General features: G+C 49.4%; 1 protein-coding gene across 1 annotated transcript; it reads right to left on the bottom strand.

Annotated features, from left to right (window-relative positions):
- Nucleotides 1–978: 978 nt before the first annotated feature.
- Nucleotides 979–22,810, bottom strand: ANPEP (alanyl aminopeptidase, membrane). Its single transcript, XM_003788624.3, has 20 exons — nt 22,185–22,810; nt 21,110–21,252; nt 20,870–21,009; nt 20,416–20,542; nt 20,186–20,340; nt 19,836–19,949; nt 19,599–19,742; nt 19,430–19,495; nt 19,243–19,308; nt 17,616–17,791; nt 17,333–17,412; nt 16,062–16,195; nt 15,889–15,944; nt 14,919–15,066; nt 11,586–11,677; nt 11,030–11,140; nt 10,748–10,915; nt 9,955–10,095; nt 9,539–9,620; nt 979–1,553 (listed from the first exon to the last, which is right to left on the bottom strand). Exons 1-20 carry the CDS (start codon nt 22,775–22,777, stop codon nt 1,401–1,403), a joined length of 2,889 nt encoding a protein of 962 aa, XP_003788672.1. The 5' UTR covers nt 22,778–22,810; the 3' UTR covers nt 979–1,400.
- Nucleotides 22,811–23,033: the final 223 nt, after the last annotated feature.

The following is a 23,033-nucleotide window of genomic DNA, read 5'->3' as shown; positions in this document are numbered from 1 at the left end:
GACTTCAAATGGTGGAGGCTGAGGTTCCTCCCACAGTCTGGCTCTGTTTGCCAAGAAAGGCCCACCAAGGTCACATGTGCTGGGGAGCCCTGTATGCCCCCAAAATAGGTCTTTTCTGTTTTGTTTTTTGAGACAGACTCTCACTCTGTCACCCTGGGTAGAGGGCTGTGCCATCATTGTAGCTCACGGCAACCTCCAAATCCTGGGTTCAAGTGATCCTCCTGCCTCAGTCTCCCAAGGTAACTGAGACTATAGGCAACTGCCACACACCTTGCTAGTTTTATTATGTTTATTAGAAATGGGGGTCTCACTCTTGCTCAGCCTAGTAAACTGAGCTCAAGAGATTCTCCTGCCTAGCCTCTCAGAGTGCTAAGATTACAGGCGTGAGCCACAGTACCCAGCCACATCCCAGGTCTTCTCAGAGGTGGCCCTGGCCACCAGTGCCCCAGGTGATTTGGGGCACAGTGCCCATTTTATCCCCCCCAAGTGGGCTGCCTGCCCCCTCAGCCCAACCTGTCTGTGTAACTCTGGAAAAAAACTTGTCCCCAAGCCGAGGTCCCACCTGCCACCCCCTATGGAGCCTGGAGAAGCGGTGGCTGGTGAGGGGTTGCACCAGGCCTGGGCCTGGGCTTGCTCCTTCCCTGTGCTGACCCAGTGTTGCCAGTGTCCCAGGTATTCTGTGGTATAGGAAGGGGATGCTTTCTGGAGAGCCCCCTGCACTCTACCAGGACCCCCTCCCACCCTCCCACCAGGGGAGTGCTTCCCCACCACCCCACATCTCCAGCTGCCAGTTTGGGCTGAAATGAGCCCAGGAGCAGATGCCTATAGCCCAGGTTCAGGGTGACCCCAGGAAGGGCCAGCAGCAGCAAGTCCCCTCCCAGGCCCCACTGCTGCCCATCCCCCAGCTCTCCTCCGCCTCAGCCTCCCCAGCTGTGGCTTGACCCACTTTTGCTTTACTTTTAGTAATGACTCTTGAAATTCATCTAGAAATCCTTTATTTACATTTTCTCTTAAAAAAATATGCAGATCTGCTGCCCCACTGATTTCTCAGGGTTGGGGTCTTTACAGGAAGGTGAGAGAGGGTGCAGGGTGGCCCCCGAGGCCGTCCATTGTCCATTGGGGGCTTCTGCTCATCTGGCCCTGGAACTGGGCTTCCCTGAGATCAGCCCCAGGGCTCTGGGTGACAAACACCGTAACAGGCCTGGGGCAGGGCTGGCACGAAGGGTGGGGCTGGGACCTGCTAGGACAGCCTGGCCATCAGAACTAGACTGGTCCCAAGGGTGGAGCAGAGGGGACCACAGTAGTGTCTCAGGCTAAGGAATGGGGTCCTGGCCCAGGCCGCTGGGACAGATGCATGTGGGCATCTGGCCTGGGGGCCCAGCAACTGGAAGGCCCAGGGACTATTTGCTATTCTCAGTGAACCACTTGAGCACCGCCTCCTTGTTCTCCTTCACCCACTTGATGTTGGCCTTTGTCTTCTCCAGAGCTTGCTCCAAAGCCCGGGTGCCTGAGCCAAAGCCAGTTTCCTGGTTGTCCCTCTTGAACTGTTCCAGCTGCCCAGAAAACAAAGATTCTTATCCTCTGGCTGGGTCTCCCAGTGCTCCAGTTTCCCACTCCCATTTTAGGACCCCCAAGGACAGGGAGGACCAGTCCTTCACTTCTCCCCATGGAAGAGTCCTTGCCTACTCAGAGACCACACAATACCAACCCCAGGTGAGATTTGGCTCAGGAAGGTATCTAGCCTTACTGTGTGGTATTTCATAGAGCTGACCCTCGGTTTTAATTAAATTATTATCTCATAATAATAATGAGAGGTAAGGGATGAGAGGTAAGAATTAAACATCACATGGAAGCCACTAGCCAAATCTAAAACTCAGAAATTTCTAAACCAAAAATAATCCAATTGCTTCAATAAATAAATGACGTTAAAAAAAAAAGACCATTATAATTTGTAAGACACATTAGTACTAGAGATTCTAGCAAGGGAAATTAGGCAAGAAAATGGAACAGAAGGCATCCAGAAAGGAAAGAATAAAACTATATGGGCAGATGACATGAAATACATAAAATTGTAAGGAATTCTGCCTGCCCTCCCCACAACTTGCCGGATATAAAAGCAGTATACAAAAATCAATTGCATCACTATATACTAGTGATGAAAACTCTGAAAATGAAATTAAGGAAACAATACCATTTATAATACCATCAAAAAGAATAAAATACCTGTACCACAGAACACCTGGGACATTGGCAAAAAGATTTGACAAACAAGTACAAAACTGTCATACTGAAAACTCTAAAACAGGCGTCCTCAAACTATGGCCTGCAGGAGACATGCAGCCTGCCTAGGACATTTATCCAGCCTGCTGGGTGTTTTTGCCGCCACTGCCTATGGGCCGACTCCCAGGGCCTACGGTCCAGCCCTCCAACGATCTGAGGGACAGTGAACTGGCTCCCTGTTTAAAAAGTTTGAGGACCCCTGCTCTATAATGTCGTTGAAAGAAATTAAAGAACACCTAAATAAAAGGGAAAAAGACCCAAATAAGTCTGTGTTCATGGACAGGAAGATATATTATTAAAATGGCAGTAGTCCTGGCCAAGCATGATGGCTCATGCCTGTAATCCCAGCACTGTGGGAGGCTGAGGCAGTTGGATTGCTTGAGCTCAGAAGTTCAAGACCAGCATGACCAAGAGAAAGACCCCATCTCTAAAAAAAAATACACAGGTGCTGTAGCAGGTGCCTGTAGTTCCAGCTACTTGGGAGGCTGAGGCAGGAGGATCTCTTGAGCCCAAGAGTTTGAGGTTGCTGTAAGCTATGACACCTCAGCACTCCACCAAGGGCGACAAAGTGAGACTCTGTCTCAAAAAAAAGAAGGAAAAAAACAGCAGCCCCTATCAAAATTTCAATTACTTTTTTTTCAGAAATTGACATGTTGATCCTAAAATTCATGAGGAAATGCAAGGGACCCAGAATAGCCAAAACAATATTGAAAAGCTGGAAAACTCACATTTCCCATGTTCAAAACAAAGCTACAATATGGTACTGGCATAAGGACAGACATGTGGATCAATGAAATAGAATTGAGAGTCCACAAATAAACCCTGTGTTGACAGTAGCTGATTGTCAACACAGTTGCCAAGATCGTTCAATGGGAAGCATAGCTTTTCTTCAACAAATGGTGTTGGGCAACTGGATAATCGCATGTGGAAGAATGAACCTGGGCCCTTACTTCATAGCCTATGTGAAAATTAAGTCAAAGTAGACCCAACTCCTACATGTAAGAATGAAAACAACAAAATTCTTAGGGAAAAAAATAGGTGTAAATCTTGAATCAGGCAATAGTTTCTTAGATATGACACCTGAAGTATAAGCAACCAAAGAAAAACCGATAAACTGTATTCATCAAAATAAAAAACTCTGGCGTATCCAAAGACTGCAAAGATGCTATCAGGAGAGGACAATCCATATAAGGAGAGAAATATTTTCAAATCATATCTCTGATTAGAGTCTAGTATTCAGAATATATAAGAACCCTTAGATTGCTTAAGCTCAGGAGTTTGAGACCAGTCTGAAAAAAATTGAGCTCCTATCTCTACAAGAAAAAAAAAATAGAAAAATTAGCCAGGCATGGTGGTGGATGCCTGTAGTCCCAACTACTTGGGAGGCTGAAGTAGGAGGATTGCTTGAGCCCAGGAGTATAAGGCAGCAGGGGGCTATGATGGCACCACAGCACTCCTCTTTGGGTAAAAGAACATGACTCAAAACCCAAAAAACTCATACAATTTTTACAATAAAAAGACAAATAATCCCAATTTAAAAATAGGCAAAGGTCCAGGTGCAGTGGCACACCACTGTAGTCCCAGCTGCTTGGGGAGGCGAAGGTGAAAGAATGTTTGAGCCCAGGAATTCTAGGCCAATCTAGGTGAGAGACTCTTTAACAACAAAGGCAAAGAGTTCCAATAAATAATTCTCCAAAGATACATGAATGGCCAATAAGCACATGAAAGATTCTCAGTGTTATGTCCTTAGTCATTAGGGAAATACAACTCAAAACCAAAATGACATCACTTCCTACATACTAGTACATATATATTCATTTAGTACATGAATATACATGCACTAAAGGGAAAAAAAGGAAAATAATAAGTATTGTCAAGTATAGAAATTAGAACACTTAAGCATTGCTATTAGAAGACATTTCGGTGGTTTTTCAAAAAGTTAAACTGAATAAGCAAATGACCCAGCAATTCCACTTTTGGGTATGTACCCAAGAGAAATTAAAACATATGTTTGTACAAAAATTTCTATACAAATGTTCATAGTAGCACTATTCATAGGAATCCGAACATGGAAACAACCCAAACATCTATCAACCAATGAATGGATGGACAATATTCAATATATCTATACAATGGAAATTATTCAGTCTTTAAAAAGAATGACACATGCTACCATACGCATAAATCCTGAAAACATTATACTAAGCAAAGAAGCCAGACACAAAGGGCCACATGCTGTGTGATTCCATCTTGTGAAATACCTAGAGTAGGCAAGTCTACAAGGACAGAGAATGGATGAGCAGTTTCAGGGTCTGAGGTGACAAGGTGGGGATGAGGAGTGATTGCTAACAAGTGAAAGTTTTCTTTGGGGGGCAAGACAAATATTCTGGAATTAGAAAGTGAGGATGGGTGTAAAACCCTGTAAATATATTGAAAATCACTTAAAATTGTGAGTTTTATAGTGCATGAATTTTATCTCTATTTTTAAAAATGAATCAGGGGAAAATGACAACTGATACCACAGAGATATAAGAGATTATCTCTGTGCCCAGAAATTTGACAATGTAGAGGAAATGGATGAATACCTGAAATCACACCATCTCCCTAGACTTAACCAAGAAGAAATATATCTCTTGAACAGACAAATATCAAGCACCGAGATTGAAGAAACAATAAAAAATCTCCCAGAAAAAAAAAAAAAAGCCCTGGACCAGATGGCCTTACATCAGAATCATGTCAAACATTCAAAGAAGAGCTTATACCTATTCTGCAGAATCTATCCCAAAACACTGAGAAGGAAACTTCCCCAACACATTCTATGAAGCAAACATTACCCTGATTCCAAAACCAGGAAAGGACCCAACTAAAAAGGAGAACTAGAGACTAATTTCACTAATGAATATCAATACAAAAATTTTCAATAAAACTTGGCTAATAGATTGTAGCTGCACATAAAAAAAATTATACATCATGATCAAATAAGCTTCATCTCAGGGATACAAGGCTGGTTTAACATATGAAAATCCATAAATGTAATTCACCATATCAATAGAAGCAAAAGCAAAGATAATATGATCCTTTCAATACAGCAGTTCTCGACCTGTATGTCGCAACCCAGAGGAACTGTATTAAAGAGTCATGGCATTAGGAAGGTTGAGAACCACTGCCTTCAACAGATGCAGAAAAAGCACTTAATAAAATTCAGTATCCTTTTTTAACAAGAACACTTAAGTGGCACATTTCATTTTTTTAAGACAGAGCCTCAAGCTGTCCCCCTCGGTAGAGTGCTGTGGCATCACAGCTCACAGCAACCTCCAACTCCTGAGCTCAAGCGAGTCTCCTGCCTCTGCCTCCCAAGTAGCTGGGACTACAGGTGCCCGCCACAACGCCTGGCTATTTTTTGGTTGCAGCCATCATTGTTGTTTGGCAGGCCCAGGCTGGACTTGAACCTGCCACCTTAGGTGTAGGTGGCTGGCGCCTTAGCCACTTGAGCCACAGGCGCTGAGCCACATTTCTTAAGTTGATTGAAACCATCTATGATAAACTAATGGCTAATACCATACTGAATGGAGTAAAACTGAAAGCTTTTCCCCTTAGAACTGGAATCAGACAACGCTGTCCTCTATCGCCACTACTATTTAACATAGTGCTGTAAGTTATTGCCAATGCAGTCAGCAAAAGAAGAATATAAAGGGCATCCAAATCATGTTGAGATCCCTGGTGAAGTCTTCAGAGGAGGTCAAATTCTTGCTCCTTGCTGATGATATGATAGGATAGGATATGATATATGATATGATATGGAAAACCTCAGAGACTCAACCACAAAACTCCTGAAAGTGATCAAGAAATATAGTAATGTCTCAGGATGTAAAATAATCAATGTCCACAAATCAGTAACCTTTGTATATCCCAATAACAGCCAAATTGAGAAGCAAATTAAGGACACAATTCCCTTCATAGTAGCTTCAAAGAAAATGAAATATCTAAATATATACCTAACAAAAGAGGTGAAAGATCTGTATAAAGAGAGTTATGAAACTCTGAGAAAAGAAATAACAGAAGACATTAACAAACAGAAGAACATACCATAGTCCTAGCTGTGAAGAATCAATATTGTTTAAATGTCTATTCTACCCAAAGCAATCTACAGAGTCAATGCAATTCCCGTTAAAATACCAACATCATACTCGGAAGAACCAGAAAAAATAGCACTTTTGTATGTAAAAAACCTATATAGGCAAGGCTATTCTTAGTAATAAAAATAAGTAAGCGTCATCACTCTACTAGACTTCAGGTTATATTACAAGTCCACAGTGATCAAAATCTCATGGTATTTGCACAAAAATGGAGACATAGGCATATGGAACAGAATAGAAAACCATGAGGTAAAACCAGTCTCTTTTTTCCATCCAATAAATCAAACAAAAGCATACACTGGGGAAAAGAATCCCTATTTAATAAATGGTGCGGCTTGGCGCCTGTGGCTCAAGCGGCTAAGGCGCCAGCCACATACACCTAAGGTGGCGGGTTCGAATCCCCAGCCCGGGCCCGCCAAACAACAATGATAGCTGCAACCAAAAATGGCCGGGCGTTGTGGCGGGCGCCTGTGGTCCCAGCTACTTGGGAGGCGGAGGCAGGAGACTCGCTTGAGCCCAGGAGTTGGAGGTTGCTGTGAGCGTGATGTCATGGCACTCTACCCAGGGGGACAGCTTGAGGCTCCGTCTCAAAAAAAAATAAATAAATGGTGCTGGGAGAACTGAATAACCATATGTGAAAGACTGAAACTGGACCCACACCTTTCACCACTCACAAAAATTGACTCAAGATGGATAAAAGATTTAAGTCAAAGACATGAAACGATATAAATATTAAGTGTGGAAAAAACTCTTGATGATATTGGCTGGAGAAAGATGTCATGATGAAGACTTCACCAGCACTCTCAACAACAAAAATGAATGGGACCTAATTAAGCTGAAAAGCTTCTGCACAACTAAGGACACAACAATTAATGCAAAAAGACAACCTTCCCAATGGGAAAGGTATTCACATGGTATGAATCTGACAAAAGGTTGATAACTAGAATCTCCAGAGAACTCGAATTAACAACAACAAAAAAGAACAAACAATCCCATCTACCACTGGGCAAGAGAACCTTCTCTGATGAAGACAGAAAAATGGCTAACAAACATTTGAAAAAAATGCTCATCATCCCTGATCACAGAGAACTGTAAATCAAAACCACCCTGAGATATTACCTAACCCCAGTGAGAAGAGCCCACATCACAAAGTCCCAAAGCTGCAGATGCTTGCAAAGATGTGAAGAGAGGGGAACACTTTTACACTGTTTTGGTGGGACTGCAAACTAATACAACCTTTTTGGAAAGAAGTATGGAGAATCCTCAAAAAACTCAAATCAGACCTCCCATTTGATCCTGCAATCCCATCACTAGGCATCTACCCAGGAGATAAAAAATCAGTTTATTACAAGCTCAAACTACAATCGCCAAGATGTGGAAACAACCCAAGTGCCCATCACCCCATAAATGGATTAACAAACTGTGGTATATGTACACCATGGAATACTATTCAGCCATTAAAAAATATGGAGACTTTGCATCTTTTGTATTAACCTGGATAGAGTTGAAACACACTCTTCTTAGTAAAGTATCACAAGATGGAGAAGCAAGAATCCAATGTACCCAATTCTAATAAAACCAGTAGATGATCTAATAACATACCCACATAAGAGAAAAACTCAAATCAATTCAAGGTGGGGGTTGGGGGAATGAGGGTAGGTAGGAGGGCGATGGGTGTCCTCCCACTTAATGGGCTCGATGTTAGGGTTTATGGCATAGCTCTTGGGGGCAGTACACATTTATAAGAGGGACCCTACCTAACAAATGCAAACATTGTAACCTATTTCTTTTTATCCTCAAATTAACCTTAAGTTAAAAAAACAATAATTAAAAAATTAATCAGCCATGCATGGTGGCAGGCACCTATAGTCCCAGCTGTTCAGGAGGTTGAAGCAGGAGGATGGCTCCAGCCCAGGAGTCTGAGGTTGCTCTTGAGCTATGACAATACCACAACACTCTAGCCTTGATAACAGAGTGAGACTATCTCAAAGAAATGAACTATGATGCCACTACATTCTTGCTTCCTAGGTGACAGAGCAAGATCCTGTCTCCAAGAAAAAAAGGAAGAAAAAAAAGAATCAACCTAATGCAATACATTGGCTTTGTCTGGCTTCTGATTCAAACTTATATATCAATTGTAAAAAAACTTGAAAACAACTTAGAGGGCTGGGTGCAGTGGCTCATGCCTGTAATCCCAGCACTCTGGGAGGCCAGGGCACCTGAGCTCAGAAGTTTGAGACCAGCCTGACCAAAGAGTGAGATCCTGTCTCTAAAAATAGCCAGGTGTTATGGCAGGTACCTATAGTCCCATCTATTCAGGAGGCTGAGGCAAGAGGATCACTGGAGTCCAAGAGTTTGAGGTTGCTGTGAGCTATAGTGCCACAGCACTCTACCCAGAGTGACAGAGTGAGACTCTGTCTCAACAACAAAAATAATGATGATGATAAATAAATAAATAAATAAATAAATAAAAACTTAGCAAATTTTTTTTGAGAGGGTCTCACTTTGTCACTCTCAGTAGAGTGCTCTAGCGTCATAGCTCACAGCAACTTCTAACTCTTGGGCTCAAGAAATTCTCGGGCCTCAGCCTCCTGAGTAGCTGGGGTCTTGCTCTTGCTCTTGCTCAAGGTGGTCTCGAACCTGTGAGCTCAGGCAATCCACCTGCCTCAGCCTCCAAGAGTGCTAGGATTTCAGGTGTGAGCTACTGCACCTGGCCACAACTTAAAAGTTTTGAATATGGCCTTGGTAAGATGATAGATAGTAAAGAATTGCTCATTTTCTTGGGATTGCTAATGACCATGTGATTATGTTTTTAAAATGCCTTCATTTTAGATATGACTAAAGCATATACAGGTGAAATTACATGACACTTATTTGCTGTAAAACGGCTCATCCCAAAAGAGAACTGGCAAAATGTTGGTAATTGTTGAACCTGGGTAAAGGGTACATGGAGGTTCATTATATCATCCTCTTTATGTTTGTTCCTATGCAAAAATGTCAAGATGAAGTTCTGGAATTAAATGGTCTGTAAATGAGGAAGGCTTGGCAACACAGAGCCAATGTTGCTGTGACTGACTGGGAAGGGACCAGACAGAGTGAAAAGCTGCTGGACAACTTCTTACCTGCTGCAGCTCGTATTCTGTAGAGAACCGTCGTGTCACTGCCTGGATGAGGTTGGAGAAGGAGAACGAGCCACCACCGTAACTGCAGAGCAGGGAGAGGAGCATGAAGGCTGGAAACTAACCTCAGTGCCCACTGGTGGCCCTGAATCCTTACAGCTGCTCCTTATAGATGAGATGAAATGACACCCCCCAGGGGACACCACTAGGATGTGGGAAATGGTACCCAACAGAGGCCTGACTACAAAGTCCTGAATTGCCCTCTCTCCCACAGAACACTCCCACCCCCACTAGCCAACATCTGACCACCCCTATGTGGCATGTACCCGTGAGTGCCTGTGAGTACCTCCACCCGTCACAAACCAGCCCCAGGCCTTGCCACAGCATTTGTGTCCCTGATTGCCTCTCTGCAGACTCACTCCTCAAAGAGCTTCTTCCAGTTGCTCTGGACAAAGTCCCAGACCAGGGTTTGCCCGACGACATTGCTGGCAATGCTGGAGATGGTAGAGGTGGCATCCTGCTTACGGATCAAGTCGGGATTCAAGGTGTAACTCAGGTACCTGGGTGGCAGGATACAGGTTCAGTAACCACCTCTGAAGGCTACAGTCAGAACATTCTGAAGATAAACCAAGGGCCGCAAAGGACCCAACTCTCCCACACACATCACCTCCTCTAGCATCCTCTCCACATCCCCTTGGCATGCTGACACCTGAGGGACCCCTTGGGTCATAGCTCCCCCTGTAGATGGGAAACTAAGTTACCTAAGCAGGGCCATGGGGTCACTGGTTGTGCCAGGACTCATGCCTGACATGGAAATACTCAACAATGAATACATGAAGGGCTAAAGTTCCAAGCCCTGGCACCAGGAAGGTGGCCACCCCTGACCTTGACATTAAGGATCCAGGTAATGTCATGTGAAGTGCCCAGTGGGGCTGGAAGGGTGCCCAACTGGACCTTCCAAAGGACTTGGGTCAAAGTTGGTGGCAGAGAGGAAAGTGAGTTGTCGTAGGGGAGGCTAAGAGGCTACAGCAGCCAAGAGCCAGGATGTGGACCCAGACCTGGGTGTAGATCTTGCCATTGTCATTTACTGAAGTCTGGTCTTTGGGCAAGTTGCTTTGCTTCCCTGAGCCTCTACATCCTCAACCTCAGCAGGTCTGTGAGGGCTGCATGGATGAGAAGGGGACCGCACAGCCCCTTCCAAGCTGGTCTCACCTGTTCAGAATCCACACCTCGCTGCTGCAGGCTAGGGCTGCCCGGAGCTTGTCAGCCTCATTTACCAGCGTGGCATTTCGGAACTGCTCCCAGGCAAAGTCCCACTCTGCCTCGCCACCCTGGGAGATGGCGTTGCAATAGACAGTGGACCGCAGGTTGGGGTGGATCCTGGTGTGAGGGATGTCAGGTGTGGATCAGGGCCTGCTACGGGAAGGGCCACAGGCTCCCAGATACCATGTAGGTGCAGAGGAAGATCCCCAGGAAGATGCAGAGGACACTCACGGGTTGTTTCCGGGGTCCTCCATCCATTGCTTGAAAAGGCTGGAGACCAGCTGCTGGCACTCAGGAAGCCCACTGGAGCAGGCAGTGCTGATGGCGTTAACCTCGCAATACCTGCCCAGTGGGACTCGTAGTTAGCATGCTTGACCCAGACTCCTGCCATGATTCACTCCCAATGCGCAACTTGGCTGGGGCCCCATCTGAAGTTCTGGGAACCCTCTCAGCCTCTGGGGCTCCCCCATTTGCCTTGTGCCTGAGCTTTCCTGGTCCCCAAAGCAGCCCAGGAACCCAAGGGGCTGGCACAGGGTCCAGACATGGCTGCAACACCTGGAGCTGTCTGGCCTTTCACCAGAGAGGTGGCCTCATAGTGCCAGTTTGGGCCTTTTTATAAAGAGGCCAGATGGGCTCACAAGCTACACAGGGCCTCAAGGCAGGGCCCCTGCTCCTGGTTGAGGGTCTCCCCTGCCTAGGGGCCCCTGGAGGGCAGACACTGCTGGGGTGTTGCTCTCAACTCCCCAGGTTACCCAAAACCTCCAGACCCATGAGGAGCCACACTCACTGGTCCATCAAGTTCTCTGGGATCTCCTTCCAGTTATCAGTGATATTTCTGAAGTGAAGGAAGAGGGGTGTGACCTGCTTTTTCAGGTAGTTCTGGGGAAAGGAAAACATGAACCATTCAAAGACTCACGTCCCCATGGAGCTCCAAGCCCCATGGAGCTTCTGATTTGGGGGTGGGGGCAGGCACTAGAAGGGAAGTCAGAGGCCAGGGCCTCACCAAGGACAGAAGTGTTCAAAGGGGCCAGTGCATCAGTGACTGCGCTGAGATCCCTTTTCTTCAAAGCCCTGGTCAGTTCTGACATTCTTTGTCTGAGACACCATTTCTGAATACAGAGCAGTAGGTTTCCCCGCTCTATTATAGTATTCCATGCATAGAAAACACAGAAAAGCATAAGCAAAAAGTAAAAAAACAGGGTGGCACCTGTGGCTCAGAGGGTAGGGAGCTGGTCCCATAAAACAATGGTGGCAGGTTTGAGCCGGCCCTGGCCAAACTGCAACAAAAAATATCCAGGCGTTGTGGTGGGCACCTGAGGTCCCAGCTACTTGGGAGGGTGAGGCAAGAGAATCACCTAAGCCCAAGAGCTGGAGGTTGCTGTGAGTTATGATGCCATGGCACTCTACCAAAGACGACAGAGCAATACTCTGTCTCTTAAAAAAAAAAAAAAAAAAAGTAAAAAAACACCCAGGAGCTCACCAAAACTATGATTTCCAAATTGGTGAGTTTATTCCTTCTTTTGTCTACACTTCCTTTTTTTTTTTTAAACTTAGCACAGCTACAACTCTGCATGCTACTTTTGCCCCTAATGTTGCAATGTAAGTCCAACCTTGTATTACTGAATGTCTCTGTGAACTTGGGTTCGACTTGGCTGACTGACTTCTGCTCCAACCTCAGTACATGTCCAAATGTGAAAGAAACCAACCCAAGGGCAAAGAGCTTGGGAGAAGCAGACACAGCAAGGGGCAGGCAGCTGGAGTATGCCTCAGGGTGGTAGAGGGGGAGTCTGTGACAGAGCATCTATAGGAAGGGAGGTAAAAACAAGAGGACTGGCTGTGACAGGACTCAGAGTAAAGGGACAGGTCAGCCTGGAATGGAAGCAAGTGGGAACTGTAAAAGGGAAATGGAGCTAACGTCTGTAGAAGGTGTCATTAACCCCCAGGTCTCCTCTTCCCCCTGCAGCAAGCACCACACCTCACCTCCCCCATGGGAGAGACTGGACAAGGGAGGTCAGAACATAGAGTCACCAGACATAGTGGGAGGGTTGCTGGATTGCAAAGAGGGTGAGAAGTGGAAGGTTCCATACTAAACAGTGGTATCCCAGTTCCCTTCTCCACCCTGATCCCTGAAAGTGAGCATGGCCAGCCTCATTGCATAAGATGGAAGTGCCTTCTCCAGAAAAACTGAATGGTCTCAAGAGTATGCACTCCATGGACATTAATTTTTTAGGGTCCTCAATGAAGAGGACCAGCACCCAGTCACCCCATAATGAGGTCTCCTCCATCTCCACCCCCAGATGTCAGACCCCATCTCCCGTGGAGCTTGCAGTGACTTTGGTTATCTCACTCCCAAATCCCAAGGGGCAGCTTGAATGGACCCAAAACAAATAGAAAACTCAGAAGAAACATGTCAATGGAAAAAAGAAAAAACAAATTCCGTAAAGCCTGTAAATACATACCCTCTAAGAGGGAAGCTATGACATAAGGTGCTGGAACCAGAATGAGCATTTGGAAATCTTAAAATATGATGGAGGAAATGAGAACAATTTCTAGGCAAGATGGTATGCAAAGCTCATATCAATAAGTCAGCAAGCTGGAAAACAAAGTATGTAAGAAAGCTAGAAGACCAAGGCAAGAAAAATAAGCTGGATTAACAGGGGTTCCAGAAGGAAATAACTAGAGAAAAAGGAGGGGAAGAAAGTTTGCAGCAGCAATGGAAAAAACGTTCTGATACTATAAGGATGTAAATGTCCAGACTGAAAAAGGAAGAAGGGTGAGGAAAGGCCCACCAGGACTGAGAGACTATCCCAAAAGCTTCCAGGAGGGAAAGGTGATCACACTCAAAATGAATAGAAATGAGAAAGGCTCTGAGCTTCTGAACAACACCACCAGGAGCCTTAAACATTCTGAGGAGTGACTTCCAACCTAGAAACTTTGAAACCCATCTGAACTCTCCATCCAGTGCATGAGGGGAATCAAGACACTCAGAAAACTTGCCTCTCATGAGCCCCTTCTCAAAAACTTCTGCAAGATGCACTCCCTGATGGGAGAACCAGAACCAAGAAAGATTCTGTGGGATTCAGGAAGAGGAAATTTGAGACAGCAGGTGGGGGGCAGGGGGTATCTCTGAGCACAGAGCTATACACTATACACAATTCTGCATGAGGGAGGCCTCCAGGAGATAACAAAGCCAGCACATGAGGTTGGGCATTTGAAAACGTGCGCAAAAATGGAATATAAGCATACTACTCCATGTTGCTCAGCAAAGATCGATATTTAGATAACCACCCTAAATACCGATGAGACTAAATATTGCAATTTAACTGCATGAGGATGGGAGCAACTGAGGGAAGGAAGGTAAGCAAAAGTTAAAACTTCATCTACCAAAATACCTCACTCACTACAACAGGATGTGAATAGGTAACTTAAGATTTTGTAATTTAAAAAGTTCTCATTAAGTATTATCTAATGGATATATGTGTATAACATCCCATCAAAAGGACATTCTACAGTTTAACTTAGCCAATCCCCAATTGTTGGACATTTAAATATTTTTGTGTTCTCCTTGTTTATTGTTTCTAGTTTCATTAACATAAACATCCATGGGATATAGTGAACATCCTATGTAGCTTCACCCAGAATGAACCTGAGTTTCCTGTTGGACTCTCAAACAAGGCCTTCAGCCCCCAGTTAGGCCTCTGTGCTCAGTCTCAAAATACTTCCAAGCCATTCACTCAGTATCTCCCTCACAGCGTTGGGGCTGGCCAGGTAGGGCAGAGGACCCCCCTGTGGCTGAGGAAGAGTGCCCAAGCCACACACTGATAAAAGACAGATCTCTTTCTCTGCACAGTAATCTTTTCTGTGCCTTCTGAAAGCACTCATTTTCCATACTTCAAATCAGCAAATGCTGCTGGAAGCCTCAGTGATGTTTCTGCACCCCACCCGACCTCTTCTTGCTCTCAGCACCTGCTTCTTCCACCTCCATTTCCCTCTCATTTGCTTACTCCTCTGCCCAGTCCACTCTCAGGGAAAGACTGACTGAGCAACATTTCTAGTCACATCCTAATGGTGTGACTGCAGGCACTGGGAGAGCTGGAACCTGCCACAGAGCCTCGCATACCTTCATGGGGCCATAGACTTCCGAGCGGTCGAACATGAGCTTGAAGTAGTTCAGGCTGCTCAGTGCGGCCTCCCAGGGCATGTACTCTCTCTCTTGGATCAAGAAGAGGGTATTGTCCAGTGCCAAAGTGATAGAGACCTTTTGGGCACTGGGGACAAGCAGAGGGGCCCAAGTCAGCACTCCTACCTAGCCCCGACCTAGCCTGGGAACCCCAGCTCAAGCCCTCAAGCCTGGGTCCCTGGGCACCCTCCCGGAGCCAGAGGTCCCGGAGCACCAACTGCCACAACTCAAGCATTTGCCCCAGGGAAGTTGCACCATGCTGCTGGGTGGTATGACAAGCAAGGCTCTGCCCTCACCCACCACCAGTGCCATTCCCTTGTTGTTCATCCACATTTTACAGGTGAGGAAGCTGAGACTCAAAGAGTGAAGTGACTTGCCCAAGGCCACACAGTTCACAAGAGACAGCTGAGATTCAGAAGAGCAAAATACCAGAACTCTGAACTCTGCTGCCTCTGCTGACTTGCCAGACCCTCCAGACTTTCCTTCCTCCTTCCTTCTCCTTGTCTATGGGTGACACAGCTCATGGCAGAGGGCTTAGCACCTTGCCACAAACATAGTGCTGAGTAAGTATTCATCCACGCTGCATCCCTCCTGTCCTATCCACCCCAAATATTTTTTAGCACAGTGGGCCAAGCTTGGTGCTATGGAGTAGAACATAGCTTTGGGGTTGGACAGGCCTCTGTCTGGCTGTCTTAGGCTACTGAGTGACCCCAGGCAAGGTGTCAGGCTCCTCATCTGTGAAATGGGTGCATAGGACCAAGAGAGAGGTGTGCAGGGACCCCACTGCATTGTGCCTGGCACACAGGAAGTGAAGGCAAGGAGTCCAGGCCAATCCATCACGGACTTGGCCTTGCTCAAGTCATGATGCTTCCACAGCTAAGCCAGGAAGTGGGGGGTGGGGGGCACTAACCTGGCCAGGTTGAAGGCGTCGTTGATTACCTGCGCCCGATTGATAACAGGGATGACCTAGAATGGGAAACAGAGCACGTGACCAAGGGCTGGCAGTGGGCAGCAGGCCTTGCAGTCTGTGCCTTACTCAGGGTAGGGTGCAGTGGCAGGGGCAAGGGTGGGGTGGACACCCACCGCTGGGTCTGCCTGCAGCTGAGCCTGAATCTTCTTCCAATTGTCATCGTCATAGTTCACCTGGAAATAGCCTGTCACGTTGAGGTTCAGCAGTACCCACTCATTGGCAGTCGTTTTGAACAGAGGATTCTGGGCTGGGGGTGGGGGGAAGCGGCCAAAGCTGAGTGGGGCTTCTCAGAGAGGCCACAGGCTGACCCCAAGTCTCCTCTGTATGGCCTTGGTGACAATAGCTGCCCCTGCAGCCTGGCACCATCTCACCCTCAAGCTTCTGGGGCAACACCAAGCGGAGTAAGGAAGAGGTGAAGGACTGGACAGCTAGGTGGCCTCCCTGACCCACTGCCTCCTCTGACCTCAGGGCCCACTCTGTCAAGACACTGCCAGCAGCCTCGGCAACTCCACAACACACTCTCAAGCCATTCATACTCAGCCACCCAGGCAACTCATCCTCCTGTTCCTCAGCTTCCAACATTGCTATCTCTTCCTGGGGCTGCTATCTGCCACCCCTTTCCTCTCTTGCCTCTCCCATACTTTCTTCTGACAGCCAGATCAACATTAGTCATACCCACAAGTCAGAACCAATCACCCATCCACTTCCCACCTACCCAAACCACTGTCTGCTGCAGCCTGAGGGGCCCTTGGGGACCAGCTTCATCTCATGGGGCATCACTGCCCCAGCCACACTCAGTCCCCATGCTATCTCCTATCTCTGTTCTCTTGCACTTCCCTCTGCCCAGAATACTGTTCTCTGTGGCATTAGCCTGCCTGACACCTATTCTTTCTCTAAGACTCAGCCCGCCTCCCCCAGGAAGCCTTCCCTGACCTACCCACGAAACAGACATTCCTGCTCTCTGGCCCCAGAGCTCTGTGGCACAAACATACTGTCACAGCCTCAGCACAACACTGGGCCATGTCATGGCTCATCCTCTTTTATCTGCAGCCCTGGCCAAGGCAGAGGACAACATGTCCTAACCTTTGTCCCTAGTACCTGGCCGAGTGGGGCTGCTCATACTGTGCTTTAAGCATTTTATGTGGATTCTCTCCTTTCACCCTCACATGATCCAGTGGGGTGTTGTTCTTAGCCTCATTTTAAAGAAGAGGACATGAAGACCAGGAAGGGACAGTAACTTGCCCAGAGTCACAAAGCTGGGCAGAAGCAAAGTGGAGACTTGTAGAGTAATGAAGAGGCTTGCCATGGCCCACCCCCACCCAGAACATGGGCCAGGAGTGAGCAGCATATGTAGGCTGCACCTGCTAAGGCAGGGCTGAATTACTTTTCTGTATGCCCTCCAGCCAGTAGCCCTCCTGCTCTCTGCCATTCCTCAGGGACGAGATGGGCACAATCCATAGGTAGCTGCAACAAGAGGGCCAGAGGCATGTGGTGAGAGATGGCAGCTCCTGCCATAGCCCCTGCACCCAGTTTCCACCCAGCTCTGGCACCACATGCCCCCAATCTCCCAGCTGTGGAGACCAGTCCTAGTATGATCAGGGCATCTCATAGCAGCTACCCTGTACCCCACCCACCCTGACCGGGCCTCAAGGACTCTGTCTACTCACTTGAACTCTGAGGGGCGGGTAACATTGGCCTCGGGGTCAAGGAGGAAGTGCTCCTGGGAGATGTCCCCTGTCTTGGTGTCCACGGTGATGACTGGGAAGCCCATCTGCAGGATCCAACGGTCCATGATGGCACGCACAGTGGTGGGGAGCTCGATGGCCGATTGGCTGTCCACAGCCTGTGTGCACAGCAGGATAGCATGGCCATCAGGGGGCAGCTACTCCTGGCCCCCTCACATCCAGGGCAGCCCCTGAACATGCTGGCCTCCACCCCCTGGTACCACCTGTGTGGGAGGCATGAATGAGCCCTGGGCAGGCACTCTGGAGCCAGGGTCCAGTCCAGCTCTGCCTCTCCTCAGCTGTTCAGTCAGTGCTGGACAAGCCAGAGACCTTCCAGCCTCTGGGTTCATTCCGCATCAATTAAGCAAACCCAGGCCCTCCATTCTGCAGTACACCCTGAGGGGTATGTGTCGGGGAGAGGGTACCCATGGTTCCTCCTGAAGGATACCAGGAGGATGAGAAGATAGAGGAGACAGGAGGGACCCCTGCATCCAGGTTTTGTCACAGGCAAGAGCGAGGGACAGCCCAGGGGGGCATGAAGGAAATGCACCCAGACTGGGGAGTGGGGGGCTGGGCTTAGGGGCAGTTGCCATTGTTTCCTTGGGTCTTTTTGTATCTTTCCCATGCAAGCCTTGCTTAGGTTCATAACCAAAACAAAAAGCCAACAAAACCTTTTAATAACCAAAAAAAGGAGTCACCTGAGAATGGGGCCAAGAGAGGGGACAACAGTGGAGAACTCTGGGGGCAGCGAGTGAGTCTTGAGAAGGAAGAGGGGAAGGGAGGGACTGGAGTGGGGCTGGACTTTGGAGGGGAGGGGAAAGCCAGGACAGGGCAAGGAGGTGAGGGGTGGCAGAATGGTAGTGGGGAGGAAAAAGCTGGCCCCAGTGAGCTAGAACCCAGCTGTGACTTGAGACTAGACTAGATCCGGGTATCCCCTCCCTGGGGGATTGGCCCTGCAGAAGGACAGCAGCAAACATGGGCCACAGCTGGATGGACCAATGGGCTCCAGGATTCAGAGAGGAAGGTGGGCTGGCCGCAGAGAAGGGGGTGATAGAGATTGCAGTAGACTCCAACCCCAGGGAAGGCTAGGGCTGTGGTGGCCTCTGGGGAGGGCAGGAGATTATCCCCACAGTAGGGACAGTGGGTCTCAGTGCAGAGGAATGTGCAGAGGAATGGAAGGGGGGATAGGTGCTGTGTGCAGGGACCACCCAGGCCACAAGGCAGCTGGCAGGGCAGGGAAAGTTAAGTGCCTTGTTTGGGCTCAGGAACCCTGAGGACCCATTTCCTCATCACTAAGACAAACACACTCCCCAGCTCCCAACTCAGCATCCACATGGGGGCTGGCTTCAAGTGAGCAAAGCTTCAGATGGGGTCTCAGTGTCAGGTCTCACAACACCTGCTCCCAGGTGCTGTCACTGTGCCCATGTTCCAGATGAGCACATTAGGCTCCAACAGACCTGTGCTGCTGGCCACAGCAAGCCAGGCAAGTTCTCACACATGTGTGCTGCCCCAGGCACCTCTAGCACCTCCAGACCCCAACAGAACAGCGTGGGGGCTGCCTGCTACAGACCTCCTGCAGGTGCTCCCACAAGTCCAGGTAGATGGTGTTATTGTAGGCGAAGGTGTGGAGGTAGGACTGTGGAGAGACAGGCAGAGTGAGGGCAAACTCTTGCCTCTTTGGTAGGCCAGGGCACAGGGGCAAGGGGTGGGGCCTCAGGGAACCCACCCCCCCATGGCTGCCCACGGGGTGCACTTACTGCCAAGCCTTTCTTGAACAGGTCCTCAGTCAGGAAGGTGGAGAGCATCCTGAGCACTGAGGCACCCTGAGAGAGGGTGAGGATCTCAGAAGGCTGCCCTCAGCCTCCAGGACCCTGTGCCCCCAGAGCACAGCCGCCCTCCCCATGCCCCTTCAGGGTCCTTTGGCACCTTGCTGTAGGAGATGGAATCGAACAGCTCACTGATCTGAGCTGGTGTGTTGATCTCTTCAGCAGGAGTGGACAGTGGGTGTGAGGAGGCCAGAGCATCCACGGCCATCACACGGTATACATCGTTCAGCACTATGAGGTCTTTCTGCAAATTCCCAGTGGCCATCAGGAAGTTGGCCTGAGAAGGGTGGCCAGGCCTCCCTCCACCCTGATCCCAGGCCCCGGGCAGCTGGCTCACCACATTCCAGGTGGGCTCGGCATAGTCAGCACCCAGATACTCCACATAGGAGGCGAAGCCCTCGTTCAGCCATAGGTCATTCCACCACTCCACTGTCACCAGGTTCCCGAACCACTGCAGGAAAGGGGTCACCATACAGTCCATACCAGCCTGCCAGGCACTAAAATCCCCAGAATTATCCATCACTGAGTGCCAGCCCCTCTCTTGCATCATCACCACCCTCTCTGCTGCCCTGCCAGGTGGTGCCCTTCCCAGCAGCTCGGGGCAGAGCCAGGACTTGTGCTACCTCCTCCCAGAGTCTGTTTCTCCCTCTGCACTCCCTATGGTGGGGGTGTGGGGGGGACCGCTACCTGATGGGCCAGCTCGTGAGCAATCACAGTGACCACCCGCTCCTTGTTCCCAATGGAGGAAGATGTGGGGTCAAACAGCAGGGAATTCTCCCGGTAGGTCACCAGCCCCCAGTTCTCCATGGCACCAGCATTGAAGTCAGGCAGGCCAATCTGGTCTGGAGAGGTGAGGCCATTGGCAGGAGGGACTCTGGGTGTAGCCACTGCCTCCCACCACAGGGCCCCTCACTCACCAGATTTGCTAAGTGGGTATGGCGTGTCATAATGTCTAGCAAAGAAGTTTAGGATGGGGCCTGTCTTGTTCAGGGCATAGCTGCCATGGCCCTGGTCAATGGCACTGGGCCGGGCCCAGATGCGGATCTGCACAGAGGGAAGAAACAGGATCCTGGTGTAGGGACCTACTAAGCCCAGTCAGCAGAGCCAGGCAGGCAAGGGGGCTCTGACACTGTGAGGCCTAGAGAGGGGCCTTCGGAGAGTGACAGCTGGCAGAGCCTCTATCTGACACTCCTAGGGCAGGAGGAGGGGCTGACAGACTGAGGATCACAGAGCTTAGGACACGAGCTTGAGATCAGAGTTTGGATGGGAACGCCGGCCTGACAACGCAGACCCAGGTACAGGGAAAATAATAGGGATCTCCCTCAAGCTAGGGCCAGCCTAGGCAAAGGACACATGGGCCCAGCTTCGTACCAGGACTCCATTGGATGCATGCTGCTCCACATGCTTAAACTCGCTGACGATGAAGGCCAGAAGGTACGTAGACATCCTGGGCGTGGTATGGAACTCCACGACACTCCAGCTGGGGTCGTCCGTCAGTGGAACAGGAGGACCTGCAGGGAGCACACAGGCATGTGGGTGCTCTCTCTCTCTGCCCCGCACCCTAGCCCCTAGGGCCTGCTCCCTGCATGGCCCCAAGACAGACCCACTCACCTTTGGGAAGCATGTTGGACAAAGCATTGAGGTTTGAGGGGTAGATGAGCGTGATGTTAAACTCGGCCTTCATGGCTGGCTCATCAAAGCAGGGGAAGGATTTCCGGGCATCTGCAGCCTGCATCTGTGTTGTGGCCACCACCCTGCCCAAACCAGAGTGTTAGGAAAGGGTTACTGCAAGGCTGTCCCAGCCTAATCCCTGCCCTCCCAGCCAGGCCAGCTGACTGTGGGAGGCCAGGGCACCTTCTGGACTCAGAGGCCAGCAGGCCCTACCCCTGCACTAGCTGGGGGCCTTGGGCAACTTTCTCTCCCCTGTGCCTCCATTCTCCTGTTTGTGCTCCTCATCCCTGACTCCCCAACAAGGCTTAGGGAAGCCCTCCCCATCTGCCATGTCAGCAGCCATATCAGCAGCCTAGATAAAGGGAAGAGCCAGCTGAGGGCCCAGAAGGTCCAAAGGTCTTGTACCTAAACCCTCTGGCAGATCCTTCTGTGTCCTGGTATCCAGGACCTGGCTGGCATTTCCTTTTTTTTTTTTTTTTTGTAGAGACAAAGCCTCACTCCATCGCCCTCAGTAGAGTGCGGTGGCATCACACAGCTCACAGCAACCTCCAACTCCTGGGCCTAGGCAATTGTCTTGTCTCAGCCTCCAGAGTAGCAGAGACTATAGGCGCCAGCCACAACACCTGGCTATTTTTTTGTTGCAGTTTGGCCTAGGGCCGGGTTTGAACCCGCCACCTGTATATAGGGCTAGTCCCCTACCCACTGAGCCACAGGCGCCATCCCCCCCTTTTTTTTTTTTTGAGACAGAGTCTCACTATGTTCCCCTCGGTAGAGTGCTGTGGCATCACAGCTCACAACAACTTCAAACTCTTGGGCTTAAGTGATTCTCTTGCCTCAGCCTCCAAGTAGCTGGGACTACAGGCATCAGCCACAATGCCTGGCTATTTTTTCTGTTGTTGCTGTTGTAGTTGTCATTGCTGTGTACTTGCCCTGGGCCAGGTTCAAACCCACCAGCCCAGCATATGTGGCCAGTGCCCTAACTACTGAGCCACAGGTGCAGAGCCATGGCACTTACTTCTTGTCATTGCCGTCCATGTACTCGCTGCGGTAGAAGCCGGCCAGATCATCCGCCAGCTCCCCCTGGAACTCGCTATCCATCTCATACTGGCTGTTCTCCACCAGCGAGCCCTGGAGATGCACCACCAGGTACTCGGTGGGCTCCACCAGCTCAGTCCTGTCAATGGCGGGGGGCTGGGAGCCCCCCACACCACGTAGGACTACCCGGTGACCCTGATTAAGGGTGTAGTTGAGCTTTTTGCTGTGGATGATGATGACATTGGTGGCCTCCGTGCAGGTGAAGCGGACGGTGCTGGAGCCCTGGAAGATGTACAGGCCCTCGGCATTGGGGGTGAGGTAGGGCCTCAGCGTCACACTGTAGGAGTCGGGGACCAGCGTCTTGGGCAGGCGATACCGGTTCCATGGCTTGCTCTGGTCCAAGGTGGTGGCCAAGGTGGGGGTGGGGGTGGGGCTCACGGTAGCGCTCTCAATGTTCCTGTTCTTCTCCTGGGCATACACCACGGACAGGGCAATGATGGTGCACAGAGCCGCCACACCCAGGAGGATGCCCAGGATCCCCAGGGACTTGGAAATGTAGAAGCCCTTGGCCATAGTAAGAGCGGGAGGGTGGCTCAGGTCAGGCAGAGGACTGAGCAGCCTCGGCCCAGGCTTATATCCCTGAGGGGGTGGAGCCGCAGCAGGTGGACTGGGCAAAAATTAACCAGGGCTCAGACAGGCGAAGGTCACTGCACAGGGCCAGGGTCACGGGGCCAGGGCCGTCTGCCTAGGGCTCTGGAGAGCAGATCTGGGAGGGGTGAACAGAGCTGATCTTAGGGTACCTGCAGGAGCAAAGAGTGTCCAGTTACCC

The sequence above is a fragment of the Otolemur garnettii genome, unplaced genomic scaffold (assembly GCF_000181295.1).
Source record: "Otolemur garnettii isolate 467f Iridium unplaced genomic scaffold, OtoGar3 scaffold00029, whole genome shotgun sequence".
Lineage (NCBI taxonomy): Eukaryota > Metazoa > Chordata > Mammalia > Primates > Galagidae > Otolemur > Otolemur garnettii.
This window is presented reverse-complemented; position numbering and strand designations above follow the sequence as displayed.